A 16883-nucleotide genomic window follows, 5' to 3' on the forward strand; every position below is an offset into this window, starting at 1 on the left:
GAGCCCGAGCCCTGCTCCCCGCCGGGCCCTCACCTTCCAGCAGCTCTCCGGCCCCTTTGGGCGAGGTGAAAAGCACTTTCCGCGGTGGAGTCAGCTCGGACACTCCGCCGAAACCGCCCGCCGCCGAGGACGAGGACGACGATGCCGCCGAGGTGGCCATGATAGACACTGCCGTAAACCGGAACGGCTTCCTTCCCTCGCGACATAGTTTGCGGCGTGAGGTCGTATTTTACCACACTTCACGACACCCGTTTGATGGCGTTGTATTGGATGAACTCATTGTCATTGAAGGGGGAGGGTCATGTCTTTTTTCAACTTTTTTTCGCAACGATACCGATAATTTTAAATTAAACATACATCTAAATAATTCAGTAAAATTAATAGTGCACGTTGTAAAAACAAGGAGCGCAGTGCCAAGTTTTATCTTTATACAAGTACATATTTGGCAATAAAAGCTGTCTGCCATGGCTGTCTATTGTATTTAACTTCTTGGGCTGTGAAAAGGCGAATTAAATCCAATTATAATGTTAAAATGACGCCATGTGTATTTTAAATTAAAAATCGGAATGGTTTCTCCCTCCACTGCCCGGGGAGAATTGGGGTCGGACACCGGAAGCGATTGTTTGGATTACCGGAAAGGACGGATTATTGTGACGGACCGGTCTGATACAGTTGGTAATTTTATCTTGAGTGCTCTCGGTATGTATAGTATCGTTTAGTTAAAGCATTAACCAGCCTTCTTCCCTTTCTTCACTGGGGGAATAAAACAGCAATTTTAATTGATGTGGCAACCTTTAACAACAACAACTGGCCATTTGTAGAGCGTCGAGTTGAGATGTCCCCAAAGCTCTTCGCAGGAACCTTATCCTGCAAAGTTAGATACAGAGCCATCGTGCGAGATATTTAACCAAAATTTGGTTTAACTCAAGTAGACATTGGGAATGAGGGTGGAGGGTGCTATTTCCAGAGTTCAGGGCACAGCCAGTCGTGGTGGAGGGATGTTAAAAAGAGGCATGAATTGCAAGACCTGGTACCAAAATAGTTTCAGAGATCGTGGGTGAATGGAACTTGGAGCAAGTTAGGGCATTAGGTGACCTCCTGTTTAGGACGGAATGATTTTTGGAGGCCAATCAGAAATGTGTTAGGATAGTCAGGCTTAGAGTTAATGAAATCATGAGTGAACTTTGTAAAATGTACTAAGGCGTGTAATCAGACACTTTTTACTCTGAACCAATTTGGGTTTCCTCTGAATGACGAGAAAACAACTAGTGAGTACTCAAACATCAAATGAGGAGGTTAGAAGATATTTTTGCGTTGAGATGTTAGGATTTTAAGTTCCAATCATGTTGGAATCAGAATCAGTATCAATGTTTTAACAGGGCAGTGGCTAAATACTATCAAAATAATATTATTGTCTAGAGAAAAGTCAAGAAAATGTGACTAATTAGACATCTCTTTCAGAGAGCTAGGACAGGAGTGGCGTTCATCTGTTCTATAAAATTCTCATCAATTAATTATGTTGCTTATACTTCTTTTGGTTGGCAGCACGTTTGACGGTTTTATAGCCTTTAATGAATATAAAATACATTGAATTTCATTTAATTTGGCAAAGCTCATCTTGTGCTTTAACCATTGTTGGCTGACCCCTCATGGTGAAGATGAGATGAAATGGAAGTTCTTCGGCCAACGCTGATCAATATTGACGGACGAATTTACCGCAAAAATCATGTCAAAGAGCAGGTGTACCAGAATGAAGAAGAGGAAGACTTTACTCACTCGGGTATGTATAAACACAGGCAACAACTCCATCTGTAAGCATTGAATGAAAACAGAACTAATATTTTTATTTCCAATAAGTTTACATACTGATAATTGAGAAAAATGATGCCCGGAATTCACTTTATATTTTAGGTGAAGTTCATTTCCTATCTTCAATTGCAATGTTTGGACATTTTTAAATAATGTTTGGCTATTTTAAACAAGTCTAATGTTGTGAACTTAACTACTTTGGCCAACTCGTTCTGCTCTTGATCACCTGTGTAAAGAAATAATTCCTCAAGTTTCTAATAAACTCTAACCCTACCTGACCCATACTCTGAATATGAGGAGGTTTTGTGGTGCGGAGATAATATCCCAACCTCTGGCCATTAGATCTGGTTCAAAGCCCCCGCCAGGACACATCGGCCATTAAAAGTAACATGGTCAAACAGGCTGACTATCAGCCCGTAAATCCTTCCAGTATGCTTGATGGCATTGTTGTAAGAACAGTGATGGTCGCCTGGTATCCATCCTGTAGGAGGCAATGGCATCCATTGCCATACATTGCTCCATAATCTTGGCCGATCCAATGGAAGCCTGTGGCCCAAGTCTTGGAAACAAAGATGGGAGAAAAGACAAGGAGACTTGTAATCTTTTTGAGTGATGACTCATATTGCGGCAGTCCAGTGAGAAGAAAACAACGACATGGATTACTCCTTAGGTGTAAAAATTAAGCTGATTTTACCTCGTCATCCTGTTGTTGTACTTAATAGTTTTGTCGCAATATGAGACAAATCCAATCCCACGCAGTATGTTGAATGTGTCCGGTCCCTTCTGAGACAGCTTGTTCCAGGGTCAAGAATCCAACCTTCTCTAAAGTGTTGCAGAACTTGAGAGGCAGTCTGATCTGAAGATTTAATTTGATCTTTATTGGCAAATAACCTGGATCTGCTATTTGAGATAACAAGGTGTACAGCTGGATGAACACAGCAGGCCGAGCAGGAAGGCTGATGTTTCGGGCCTAGACCCTTCTTCAGAAATGGGGGAGGGGAAGGGGGTTCTGAAATAAGTAGGGAGAGAGGGGGAGGCGGATAGAAGATGGATAGAGGGGAAGATAAGTGGAGAGGAGACAGACAGGTCAAAGAGGCGGGGATGGAGCCAGTAAAGGTGAGTGTAGGTGGGGAGTTAGGGAGGTGATAGGTCAGTCCAGGGAGGACAGACAGGTCAAGGGGGTGGGATGAGGCTAGTAGGTAGGAGATGGGGGTGCGGCTTGAGGTGGGAGGAAGGACAGTTTAGGGAGGGGGGGACAAGCTGGGCTGGTTTCGGGATGCGGTTGGGGGAGGGGAGATTTTGAAGCTTGCAAAGTCCACATTGATACCATTGGGCTGCAGGGTTCCCAAGCGGAATATGAAGTGCTGTTCCTGCAACCTTCAGGTGGCATCGTTGTGGCACTGCAGGAAGCCCAGGATGGACATGTTGTCTGAGGAATGGGAGGGGGAGTTGAAATGGTTCGCGACTGGGAGATGTAGTTGTTAAGTGTGAACCGAGCAAAGGTGTTCCGCAAAGCGGTCCCCAAGCCTCCGCTTGGTTTCCCCAATGTAGAGGAGGCCACAACGGAACAGCAGATACAGTATACCACATTAGCAGATGTGCAGGTGAACATCTGCCTGATGTGGAAAGTCGTCTTGGGGCCTGGGATGGGGGTGAGCGGGGAGGTGAAGGGGCAGGTGTAGCACTTTCTGCGGTTGCAGGGAAAAGTGCCGGGTGTGGTGGGGCTGGAGGGGAGTGTGGAGCGGACAAGGGAGTCACGGAGAGAGTGGTCCATCCGGAAAGCAGATAAGGGTGGGGAGGGAAAAATGTCTTTGGTGGTGGAGTCGGATTGCAGATGGCAGAAGTGTCAGAGGATGATGCGTTGGATCCGGAGGTTGGTGGGGTGGTACGTGAGGACGAGGGGGATTCTGTTTTGGTTGTTATTGTGAGGAGGGGGTGTGAGGGACGAGTTGCGGGAAATGCGGGAGACACGGTCGAGGGCGTTTCGACCACTGAGGGGGAGAAGTTGCGGTCCTTGAAAAATGAGGACATCTGAGATGTACAGGAGTGGAATGCCTCATCCTGGGACCTGATGCGGCGGAGGCGAAGGAATTGGGAATAGGGAATGGTAGTTTTGCAGGAAGGTGGCAGGGAGGAGGTGTACTCTAGGTAGCTGTGGGAGTCGGTGGGCTTGAAATGGATATCGGTTTCCAGATGGTGGCCAGAGATGGAAACAGAGAGGTCCAGGAAGAAGAGAGAGGTATCAGAGATGGTCCAGGTGAACTTAAGGTTGGGAACAATCCCTCTTCCGTAGCTACACTGGCCCTAAACCCCACTTCTTCCTCCATTATATTGATGACTGTGTCAGCACCGCCTCGTGCTCCCAGGAGGAGATCGAAGAGTTCATCCACTTCACCAACACCTTCTACCCCAACCTTAAGTTCACCTGGACCATCTCTGATACCTCTCTCTCCTTCCTGGACCTCTCTACTTTGGGGAAACCAAGCGGAGGCTTGGGACTGCCTTGCAGAACACCTACCCTCGGTTCGCACTAAACAACTGCACCTCCCAGTCGCAAACCATTTCAACTCCCTCTCCCATTCCTCAGACGACATGTCCATCCTGGGCCTCCTGCAGTGCCACAACGATACCACCCGAAGGTTGCAGGAACAGCACCTCATATTTCGTTTGGGAACCCTCAGCCCAATGGTATCAATGTGGACTTCACAAGCTTCAAAATCTCCCCTTCCCCAACCGCATCCCAAACCAGCCCAGCTTGTCCCCGCCTCCCTAAACTGTCCTTCTTCCCACCTATCCCCTCCTCCCACCTCAAGGCCCACCCCCATCTCCTACCTACTAGCCTCATCCCACCCCCTTGACCTGTCCGTCCTTCCTGGACTGACCTATCTCCTCCCTACCTCCCCACCTACACTCACCTTTACTGGCTCCATCCCCGCCGCTTTGACCTGTCTGTCTCCTCTCCACCTGTCCTCTCCTTTATCCATCTTCTGTCCACCTCCCCCTCTCTCCCTATTTATTTCAGAACCCCCTTCCCCTCCCCCATTTCTGAAGAAGGGTCTAGGCCCGAAACATCAGCTTTCCTGCTCCTCTGATGCTGCTTGGCCTGCTGTGTTCATCCAGCTCTGCACCTTGTAATCTCAGATTCTCCAGCATCGGCAGTTCCTACTATCTCTGGATCTGGTATCTCCTTGTTTGTTTTCTACTGCCTTACATTTAGCTACGTTGAGCAACTTGCGTGGAAAAATGTCATGATATGTTAGTTTGTGCTGTAGTGTAGGGTGTGTGATTTATTTATATTTTAATACAGTTTATTTCAAGGTTAGATTTTTAAATTTGAATTATGGCACAGAATTTTACGTGTTTTAAGGCATTAACTTATTAATTTGTAAGTATTACTTTAGCCAGGGTGATTTCTTTTAAACAAAAACAGAAATTGCTGGAAAAACTCAGCAGGACTGGCTGCGTCTGTGGAGAGAAATCAGAGTTAACGTTTCAGGTCGAATGACCCTTCTTCAGGATGCCTCACTCAACCCAAAATGTTAACTCTGATTTCTGTCCACAGATTCTGCCAGGCCTGCTGATCTTTTCCAGCAATTTCTGTTTTTGTTCCTGATTTACAGCATCTGCAGTTCTTTCAGTTTTTATTTATGATTTCTTTTAAAAATAGCTTTAAAAAGGTAGTTTTGGCCAGTATGAGAATTTGTTATATTGGGAGAGTTTATGAGCAAACCAGATAAAGAGTATTGCATTATGCTTTCAGTTAGAAGATTCTGGATTTTTTTTCTGGTCGAAAGGGAAGCACTCATAGCTTGGAAAAACAACTGTTTAGTTTCAATTTGGGGCATTTCAGCAGGGTTCTTAGCTGAACCTGGACGTGTAGCACAATCCCTTCTGAGAAAGGGAGAAGATAATTTAGAATTGTTGAAAATATGTTACCTTTATATTGTGAGTTCCAGGCCAGAAATGTTTGGTTAGAACTCTGAAGGAGTTATTTGAAGCTGAGATGGTTTGATCTCAATTATATGACAAATGAAAGAAAAAGCTACCAGATTCTTTCAACCAGGAATTGAAGCCACATCTAAATCAATTCCTATGTGGGATAGAGAAGAGTGTTCTTTCTGGTGTTTGAGCACTGTAATAGAATGGTTTTGGGATTAATGGGATTTTATTTTTACTGTGTTTTGAAATCTTTAAATGTATGTTATATGTAAATAGTTTGGTTTATTCTATTTTGCTTTTGTTTTATAAACTGTTTTCTTGTTAAACCTGAATCTGCAGCATTGTGTGTTTGTGTTTCAGTGAAAGACCATCTCAATAAAAACAAAATAAAACAAAATATTATCAATCAAACCAGATTTCAGTCTGGGAACTTACTTGTCCATTAATAACATCAGTTACCATCCCTTTAAAAGCAGGAAGATGAAAGGAAAGCATAGGGAAAAGGTCCTTCAAAGTGAGAGATTGTCAGGCATTGTCTATTGAACCAATATTCAATCCCAGAAATGTTACAGGGAGAACGAGGCCGTATGGCTTGTTGTGTCCACAACAGTTCTCTGAGCATTTTAATCAAGTTTTTTTAGTGCCTCTGTCCTGTCTTCTCTCCTTAATGCTGTTTCTATTTAAAACATCATATAAGGGGAGGCAATGGCCTAGCGGTATTATCGCTGGACTGTTAATCCAGATGAAATTCTGGATACTGGGGTTCGAATCCCGCCACCACAGATGGTCGAATCTGAATTCAATAAAATATCTGGAATTAAGAGCCTAATGGTGCCTATGATGATTGCCGGAAAAACCCATCTGGTTCACTAATGTCCTTTAGGGAAGGAAACTGCCATCTTTACCTGGTCTGGCCTACATGTGACTCCACACCGACAGCAAGGTGGTTGACTCTGAACTGTCCTCTGGGCAATTAGGGATGGACAATAAATGCTGCCTAGCCAGTGACGACCTCATCCTGTTAATGAATTTTTAAAAATGCCTTCTTGAAAGCCCCAACTGAACATGCCTCAGCCACACTTCCAGGCAGTGCTTTCTATGCCCTAACTACTCACTGTGTGGGATAACAAGATGTAGAGCTGGATGACCACAGCAGGCCAAGCAGCAACAGCGGAACAGGAAAGCTGACGTTCTGGGCCTAGACCAGCCATTCAATTCCCAAGGGCCTAGACCCTTCTAAAGCTTTCTCTCACTTTGCATTTGCTTTCTTTACAAAACTGTGTCCTCTGGTTCTCGGTCAGTTTACAAATGGGAAGTTTTTCCTTGTCTAATCTTTGCAGACCTCCTTATGATTTTGAAAACTTCTCTAAGTCTTCTCATAGCCTTCTCCTCTCTAAGGAACACAGACCCAACATCTCCAAGCTTTCCTTTTAACTTGAGCAAATTTTCCCTGGAACCATTTCTCATAAACGTTTTCTTCACTCTCCCATTGCATTCACATTCTGCCAGTAGTGTTGTGTAAAATGGGGCAAAAATCCCCATCAGTTTATAGACATATTGTGGACTAAAACCCCCTGAAGACAGAAGTTTGTGGAAATTACATGGGTTTTAAATTCACTGAAATTTTAGACTCAAGAAACCACGGGCTGCACCAAACCAGGAAACAGCTGGTTGGGACGGACTGAGTAATATGCAAACCCAGGGACAGATATCTGGAACAGACGGTAAGCTCACAAAACTAAAGGAAGACCCCGCAATCATGCCGCAGCTTAAACAATGGAAACCAGACAGCAGGAAACAAACAACTTCAACAACTTCAGACCTTCTGGAGCCTACAGAGGTACAAAGCCATTCAATTCCCAACCAGTGCTCAGGCACAGAAATACTGAACATTCCACACCATTGTGCTACATGTAAACCTGTTCCACATCACTAGTCAAACTTAACACATACCCATTCAAGGGACATACTGGACATTCCAAGCTATTCAGCCCTGAGAGGAGGAACACAGCTCGACAGCTGAAACCAGATTTGGCGGGAGATAAGGGCAGTTGGGTACAGCTGGAGACCCTGAGCCCAGCACCATGCACTGATGCGCCCCGATTCCAACTAGGCGTGTGTGCTCCAAGGAGGGCTCTGTGTGCACCCGGTGTGAACAGTTCGCGAGAGGAGTTCGAGGTTCCGAAGCCGGCTCTGCACGCGAAGGAGTCTTTGAACCAAAGCTGTGAGGAAGGGAAGGAAAATCGGTCAAACTTGCCGATCGAGAGAAAAGTTCCCGCAGGTGCCTCCGAGTCAGGGACTGTGTGAACCCGCCATACCGAGAGCTGCCCTCGCAACCACCAAACACCATCAACCAGCAATGGCCTAATGGTATTATCGCTGGACTGTTAACCCAGAGACCCAGATAATGTTCTGGGGACCTGGATTCAAATCCTGCCACGGCCGATGGTGGAATTTGAGTTCTATAAATATCTGGAATGAAGTCTCTGATGACCATGAATCCATTGTTGATTGTTGGAAAAACCCATCTGGTTCACTAATGCCCTTTAGGGAAGGAAACTGCCATCCTTACCTGGCCTGGCCTACATGTAATTCCAGAGCAATGTGGCTGATTCTTAACTGTCCTCTGGGCAACTGGGGATGGGCGATAAATGCTGTCTCACCAGCAACGCCCTCCTCCTGTGAATAAATTTTAAAAAAAAGGAACCAACCGCAAACATCCACTCAACGTCTAGAAGCGACTGAGAGCATCCAGAGACACAAGACTCCAACCGGGGCAAAGCCAATAACATCCACCACCATTCAAGACCACGTCCTGCTTGCAAGGACCACCAAGAAAGGAAAGAAACCCAAGGTATTCACCCGTCAGGTCCAACGCATCTAACCGCACCAGTGGACACCACGAGACTGACTGTAAGCAGCACTTGTGTCCTTCATGGAGTCCCAGCTAAGGCCAGAGACTACGGACGAGCTGGTCAAAATCACATTTTCACTCCAGTGTGAGCCTAAGGTCATCGAACCCCTCTAATCCAGCTTGGCTAGACTTAGATAGGGAAAGGTGCAGCTCGGGAGCTAATGATGTAGGGCACCCCTAAGGAGGGAAGCGGGTTAGGACTTTGGGTTAGCAGGTAGTCTCTCTTGCTCGCTCTCTCTGGTACCCACTGTATCTATTTACCCACTGTATCAAGTCTTGACTGTAAGTCTTAACTTGACCCCCAGTTAACTGTGAGACAGGTCTCCATCAGTAACAGTCAGGTTTGATATGCACTTTCTTGTTCTCCTGTAAGTATATTCAATTTGCTTGTTTTTCCAGTAAAATCAGAGTTTTCTTTTCCTGTGAAACGTCTGCCTGCCATGTTTTCCACCACACCACCTTCCACTACATAAGCCCAGTGTCAGAACCAGGGAGCTGGTGAACAATAAACCAGGTAGCACTCCCTACAGTGGTGCCACGAACTGTACACAGTATTCCAGTTGACGTCTAACCAATGTCTTATATTAGTTCATCATAACCTTTCTGCTTTTGTATCTATTTTTCTGTTTATTAAGCCAAGAAAACTATCTTTTATTACAACCCTCTCTACTTGTCCTGCCACCTTTAATTGCTTATATGCATGTACAACAAGGTTTCTCTGCTCCTGGCCACGTTTTAGAATAGTACCCTTTCTTTTATCTCTCTGTGTCTTTGAACCAAAATACATCACCTCACACTTCTCCACATTGAACTTCATCTGCCATCTATCCATCCACTCCACAAATATGCCAGTGACCTTTTGAAGTTCTTTACTGTCCTTCTCATTGTTTAGAATTCTTCCACATTTGGTGTCATCTGCAAACTTTGAAATTGTCCCCTCCTCGACCAGATCCAGATCATATATATGCTTTGAGAAAAGCAACAGTCCGAATTCCAATCCTGGGTGAACTCCATTATAAACCTTCTTTCAGCCTGCACAAAGATCTGTTAACCATTGCTCTCTGTTTGCTAACTCTCAGCCAATTTTGTATACACATTGTTACTTATTCCGTGACCTGTAGCTTTCTGTACAAGTCCTTTGTATGGCACTGTGTCAAAGCCTGTTGGAAGTCCAAGTACACCATGTCAACAGCCTTGCCTCTCTGCTACGTCTGGATATAACCTTAAGCAAATTAGATAGATGTGATTTTCTTTTCACAAATTTTCACTGAAGCTTCTGAATCTTTTTCACGTGAATATTTATCTTAGCCCGAGTAACTGGTTCTAGAAGCTTCTCCACCATTGAAAGGCTAAGTCTTAGTATTGATATGGTGACTTACATTTCTATAATTCACCACTACTTGTCATGCATTCCCTTATTTACATTAGGGGTTTGTATATTTCTGTATAGAGTTCCTACTGCAAATACTGTACTGACACACTCCTGAGAACTCCCCTGTAAATAGCTGCATGCTCCTGCGAACACCTAACAAATACTGACACGTTCCTCAGACCCGCTATAAATGTTGGTGTACTTCCAGGGAGCCCTTGGAAATGGGGCACTCCTAAGAACCCAGTGTCTTGACCGCTGAAAGACGGTTGCTGCTATTTTTATCACCAGAGATGAATTTTGTTTAGTGCACGACAGAAATAATTTTCGTGGTATGTGGGCATTGCTGGCTAGGCCAGCAATTATTACCCATCCTTAATTGTCCATTGGACAGTTAAGAGTCTGTCAATTTTTTTTTGTGTTTATTCACTCGTAGCACGTGGGCATCACTAGCTGGTCAGCATTTATTGCCCGTCCCTAGTTGCCCTTGAGAAGGCAGTGGTGAGCTGCCTTAATGGAATGCTGCAGCCCATGTACTGTAGGTGGACCCACAATGCCCTTAAGGAAGGAATTTCAGAAACTCATTGTCTGGAGTCATGTAGACCAGATAAGGATGACAGGTTTCCTTCCCTAAAGGACATGAGTGAACCAAGTGGGATGGAACAACAATCAAAAGTGATTACATGGCCACCATTCAACTAGGTTTTAATTCCAGATTTAATTAAATTCAAATTTAATCATCTGCCATGTCCCCAGAACATTAGCCTTAATACATAGTCCAGTGTTATTAACAATACAGCTTTGACTCGATTTAATTTGCTGGAAAACCTAAAAGTACAAAAACATTAGAGAATTCTTGAGACAGTTTCAATGGCATTACGCCTGCTTACAGTCGAACAGAATTCTGATGACCTCCTGGTGGCTGCGATCCTCTTGCAGAGCCCAGATTGAAACCTTTTTAATGCAGTGTCAGGAGTTGCATGTGTGATGTTTTACACTTCCACAGAGCTGGTTGGACTGTTATGTCATCTCCTGCCTCAAATCTAGAAGGCTGATGGCTAAATTAATGAGATTACTGCCTAGAGATAGCAGCTGCGCACAAATTCTCAACCTGCTGTACAAATGCTGCCTCCTGCGTGGGTGTTGAGTAGTCCCCAGAACGACATTAAAAATTAGTCCATTGCACATGTTACCTGAGGCTCTTCACTGGAAAGGTTTGCACCGTGTTAAAGACAAAGTTACTCAATTGTAGTAATTAAAATCTAAGATAATAAAAAATTAAAGGCTCTGTTTTGCCAGTGACTTCAACAGGCTGAGAACTGGTGGAGCCGAGCATGAAAAATTCCAGTAATCCCTTGCCAGGAAAATATAGACCTGGCTATGACAGTAATAGGAAAATCATTTTCTTCTCTGGTTACATTTCACAATCAAGCTCTTAAATGGAAAAGCAGTATGATGTGGTAAAATCAATTCCATTTTTATGCAGAGATAACGAGGTGTAGAGCTGGATGAACACAGCAGGCCAAGCAGCATCAGAAGAGCAGGAAAGCTGACGTTTCGGGCCTAGACTCTCCCTATTTATTTCAGAACCCCCTTCCCCTCTCCCTATTTATTTCAGAACCCCCTTCCCCTCCCCCATTTCTGAAGAAGGGTCTAGGCCCGAAACGTCAGCCTTCCTGCTCCTCTGACGCTGCTTGGCCTGCTGTGTTCATCCAGCTCCACACCTTGTTATCTCAGATTCTCCAGCATCTGCAGTTCCTACTATCTCCATTTTTATTCATTTTGCCTGGAGGGTTCTGTAGCAGTCTTCAGTTCTTGCCAGACTGCTGTGAATGCAAACACAAGAATTAGGAGAGGGAGTAGGCCATTCAGTTCCTCCTGCCCTCCAGTGAGATTGTGGCCTCAAATCCTATTCCCAGCTAACCCTGGTAGCCATTGACTCCCTTATCAGTCAAGAATCTACTCACCAGATATTAAGAATCGCTTTAAAAGTATTCAGTGACTATGCCTCCAATGCTCTCCAAGGAATATTGAATTAGAAGCAAGAGTAGGCCTCTTGAGCTAATCTGATTACTCCACATTCCTGCTTCCTGGTGAATTTTACTTGAGACGTTTTAGTTTTTAAACTGCTCATGTACTCTAGGACTGAAGTAAGCTCTAGAATTTCCTGTTGTAGCAGAGATCCTTTATCATTCAAGGGATGACTCAGCAGCATTTATTGTCCATCCCTAATTGCCCAGAGGGCAGTTAAGTGTCAACCACATTGCTCTGGGTCTGGAGTCACATGTAGGCCAGACTAGGTAAGGATGGCAGTTTCATTCCCCAAAGGTCATTAGTGAACCAGATGGGTGTTTCCCAACAATCAGCAATGGATTCATGGTCATCATTAGATTCTTAATTCCAGATATTTATTGAATTCAAATTTCACCATCTGCTGAACCCGGGTCCCCAGACCATTATCTGGGTCTCTGGATTAACAGTCCAGTGATAATACCACTAGGCCACTGCCTTCCCATGGAGGATATGGGGTAAGATGGAATGTCAGTCACTCGCAGTTACTTACATAATGTTTACTCATTTATGTATCTGCGCTTCGACATTGGATCTCTTAGATCTTGTCAGTGATTTCCCTTTTTTTTTTGCAGGCGTTGTGGACTGTTTGGATGAGCCCTGTGACTCGGTACTTATAGAGCAGACAGACCGAGGCTATCGATGCTCCATGGCTGTGCCTAGTGCTTTTTACAAGTGAGTTATAACTATTTGTGATTTACAAGCACGTTTCTGTTTGCCTGAAACAAAACTCTGGCTCTTTTCCATTTGACCTGAAAGGTCCAGTTTCCCAGCCAACATTCCTGATTCAAACAGCACCACTGAAAGCAGGTTAATTAGCTGATCATGTTCCATGCAAAATAATTGGTGTACTTAGTTGCATGATGTGCCTCTGACCTTCCAAGAAATTCATTTATTTGTGGTGTGTTTTGCTATTATCTTTGAAGCAAGCCTCCTGCAAAATCAACTGTGATGCTGGAGTGGGATGTCGGAAAATGCTGCACTGGTCAGGTCCTGTTTTCTTAATTTTTTCTTGGCTAGTGTTTTCTGGGAGGACAAAGAAAAAGCTTCAAAATTGCTTGGAAGCTGTCTTGAAATGCAGGGGCATTGACACTAAGGACTGAGAGGAGCTGGTGACCAATAGTTCCAGCTAACCATCAAGCGGTATCACTCTTTGAGTCCAATACCCATAATGACGAGGTAGAGAAGTAAAGAAAAGGAAACAAGTCTTGCACTATGCGTCTCACTAGCCTGTGAGAAGTCTTACCCCATATTCCCAAACAGCTGTAGGTCAAAGACTGGCCTTTTCAGTGACATGAAGACCCAGAGCAGAAAACTGCCACCAAGCTGATCTCATCCTCCTCCAAATTGAGGGATGACTGACTATGACACTTTGATACTCATAGTATGAGAAGGTGCTATGCAAATGCAAACGCAAACTTTTCCTTATTCTCTATCGCACTTGGGGATAATGTAATACTGAAAGTCCACACTCAGTTATAAACCCAATCTGATTTGATCTTCTCAGGAGCCTGATTGTCCACTACTAGACTTTATTCTAAATTTGTGAACGTTGGCAATTAATTTCTGACTGTTCAGAAAAAGATGTTGGCGCTAAGCCAGAAGATGGAACTGTTCTTGGCAACAAGTAATGAAGAGATGGTAGGAACTCCCGACGTTGGAGAATCTGAGATAACAAGGTGTAGAGCTGGATGAATACAGCAGGCCAAGCAGCGTCAGAGGAGCTGGAAAGCTGACGTAAGGGTCCAGACCCGAAACATCAGCTTTCCTGCTCCTATGGCGCTGCTTGGCCTGCTGTGTTCATCCAGCTCTACACCTTGTTATAACAAGTAATGAAGATTGCTTTAGTCAATTTGTCTTTGTTTTTCTGTGTTGCCACTAGGTGGCTGTGTACAATGCAACATACAGCTCTTACCTTCACTTTAAAAACCCTTTTAAATGTATCAACTCCCCCAAGATTTTCTTATGGGCTGAGAGGGGGGATGGAAATGAGTGGGAGGGAGAGAGGTGGTGGCATTGGAACAGAGAAAGAGAGATGAAGTTATTGACTATAAAGCTATTGTGCTAGAAACCTTACGATTCACTGGTTCAGCCTTGGGTGAAATAGTGTGGACAGTTTTGGGGACCACACATCAGGCAAGGTGTAAAGATCTTTGGAAAGGGAACAGAGGAGACCTAGCTGGATATTATTGGGGACGAGAGGTTGCACTTTGGAAGAGAAAGGGTTGGTGAGGTGACTTGATCAAGTCTTTGGGGTTGAGAGGCTTTGAGTAGGGTGATAACCGGAATACGTAAATTCAAAATAATTTAGTGTGTAATCTGGAGGGGAGTTGAGAATTTTTTTCACTCAAGGTTGTTGGGAGTTGGATCAGCTTACTAGAAAAGATCGTGAGAGCTGATTGCTTCAATAATTTTTTTTTTAAAAGTTGGTCAGTTACTTGAGGATAAGGAAGTTTTCAAGGTTATCCCCTAAAAAAAACTTGGAGATGAGACTAAGCACAACAGCTCCTTCTAAGTGCTCGCAGTTCCTTCAGTTGCTCTAAGCTGTGACTTTTAACTGATAAGCCATGGAGATTTTCTAAGTGAACCAGCCACCCTGTGTCTCTTGAATGACAGACCAAATGGCTTCGTCTTGTGCTGCAAGTTTCTATGACTCCTGAGAGGGGACAGCATACACCATAGCAAGGCAGCATGGTACAGGGAGAAAATTCCAGGGGTACGAGGAATTAATGATGACTAACAGCAGTTCTGTCAGGTTTGGGTGGGGGAGTGTTGGGGTGCATTTGGCAATTAGAGAGGGGGGAGAGAAAATAGGGGTTATTGTCTGGTTAGAGGGGATTGTGTTGTCAATAAACAGACATAAAGACAAAAAGCATTTTTGAAAGGCCATTTGGTCCAACAAGCCCATATACAAGCTGACTGAAATGCTGAGTGATCTGTAGGTGTGTACCAGACACTGGAAATTGATACTTCCTGAGTTATACCTAAAGTTGAACTGTTTTTAATAGAAAATGCAATTTGGATTGGAGAGGTTACGTGTAGATGCCTAGCCCCGCATGCTCTGTATCAGCTCAAGAAGAAAATTCATTGCATTTTTGAGAACAGTTAGGAATCAGGCAATAAATCCTGGCCTAGCCATTAATGTCCACATCTTGGGAAATAAAAAGTAAAATGACCAGGGTATGATTTGCATTTCATCAGTAGGTAACCGGGGCAAGTTTGTGCCACTTCTCTTTAATAGAACTGATGCAGTTTTATTGATGGGGATAACTTCCCCTTCACTGAACCTATAACTGTCTTAAGTTTGTTTGATTTTATTGTCACATGTGCCAAAATACAGTGAAAAACTTTGTTTATGAGTGGTACAGGCAGATCACAGCAAGCAAAGGATGTACAGAGCAAAAAGACTTCGAGGCATATAGGTTACATTGCAGGTTACATTATTTGAGGCTAGAGTCCATTCAACAGTCTGATAACGGCCAGGAAGAAGTTGTTCCTGAACCTGCTTGTGCGTGTGTTCAGGCTTCTGTATCTTCTGCCTGATGGAAGAGGATGTAGCAGATCATTACCAGGGTGCAATGGATCTTTGATGTTGGCCCCCAGTCCTCGGCAGTGAGCCGTATAAATAGAGCCCGTTGATGGAAGGCTGGCTTCCGTGATGGTCTGGGCTGTGCATACCACCTTCTGTAGTTTCTTGCAGGCCTGGGCAGAGCAGTTGCCATACCAGGCTGTTATGCACTCGGACAGTACGCTTTCAATGGTGCATCTGTAGAAGTTGGTGAGGGACCTTATGGACATGACAAATTTCCTGAGGAAGAAGAGGCCCTGTGCCTTCTTTACTGTCACATTTACATGGGAAGTCCAGGACAGGTCATCAGTTATCGTCACTCCGAGGAACTTGATGCTTTTCACCCTCTCAACCTCAGTTCTGTTGATGTAGATGGGGGTGCGTTCTTCTCCCTTCTTTCTGAAGTCGATGATCAGTTCTTTAGTTTTGCTGACATTGAGAGACAGATTGTTTTCATTGCACCACATCACCAAGCCTTCTATTTTTGGAGTGAGGTATTTCTGCCTGATAAAATCCATCATAAGTGGTTCATGCTGTAAACAGTGTATCTTTTTACTTTTTTGGTCAGTTTAATTGTGAAATGAAATGGGACAACGTCTGCTTTTTTAAAAACCAAGATTTGTTGAAGGATTACTGCACTTTTTAAAAGGAAGCTACCTGACTCATTGTAAGCAGTAGTGAAGTCTGGTTACAGGCAAGGCAGAGATTGTGTACGAACGGGGCTTTGGCCAGCAGCAAGTAACTAATTGGACTGTGGGCTCTTAACTGGTTATCGATGACAAAGGCCTCATGCCTGCCAACAATCATGTAATTGACTCCCAGGTAGCTGTTGATGTGCAAGTTTAAGGGAGAAGCTATCAGACCTCTGGAAAGGAAGCAACTGTGTTTTTCTCTGCAATGAAAAGTATCTCAAGCCTGAAGATAGCCAGCTTATTTCCCCTAATCAGTTGATATAAGCTGTGGCTTTAATTAATAAATCAGAGACCTTTATGAATGAGAACTAGTCACCCTGTGCTCCTACAAATAAGTGAAAGGACTTGGAGAAGGTAGATCAAGAAGCAGCGTTCTGATCAGCAAAAGGATCATCTCTCAGCACGGACAGGGAACATTGAACTGTCTGCCTAGTCTTGCCATCCAGCTATAACACACGTGGTTCTGGTATTTTTTTGTGTGTGTGTGTGTGTGTGTGTGTGTGTGTGTGTGTGTGTGTGTGT

General features: G+C 44.2%; 2 protein-coding genes across 5 annotated transcripts in view; one reads left to right on the plus strand and one right to left on the minus strand.

The window, feature by feature from the left end:
* Positions 1–209, minus strand: part of anapc16 (anaphase promoting complex subunit 16) — a 4905-nt gene extending 4696 nt beyond the window's left edge. Inside the window, exon 1 of the mRNA XM_020524933.2 lies at positions 34–209. Coding sequence (XP_020380522.1) covers positions 34–160 — 127 coding nt within the window. The 5' untranslated portion in view covers positions 161–209. The remainder of the gene's footprint in view (positions 1–33) is intronic.
* Positions 210–299: 90 nt separating this feature from the next.
* Positions 300–16883, plus strand: part of ascc1 (activating signal cointegrator 1 complex subunit 1) — a 54420-nt gene continuing 37836 nt past the window's right edge. For 2 of the 4 annotated variants that reach the window (XM_048616214.1, XM_048616217.1), the window contains exons 1-3: positions 300–699; positions 1613–1780; positions 12677–12776. In XM_048616214.1, coding sequence (XP_048472171.1) covers positions 1669–1780; positions 12677–12776 — 212 coding nt within the window. In that variant the 5' untranslated portion in view covers positions 300–699; positions 1613–1668. The remainder of the gene's footprint in view (positions 700–1612; positions 1781–12676; positions 12777–16883) is intronic. The other 2 variants (XM_048616216.1, XM_048616215.1) reach the window with 2 other exon arrangements.

Source organism: Rhincodon typus, chromosome 34 (assembly GCF_021869965.1).
Source record: "Rhincodon typus isolate 14 chromosome 34, sRhiTyp1.1, whole genome shotgun sequence".
Classification (NCBI taxonomy): Eukaryota; Metazoa; Chordata; class Chondrichthyes; order Orectolobiformes; family Rhincodontidae; genus Rhincodon; species Rhincodon typus.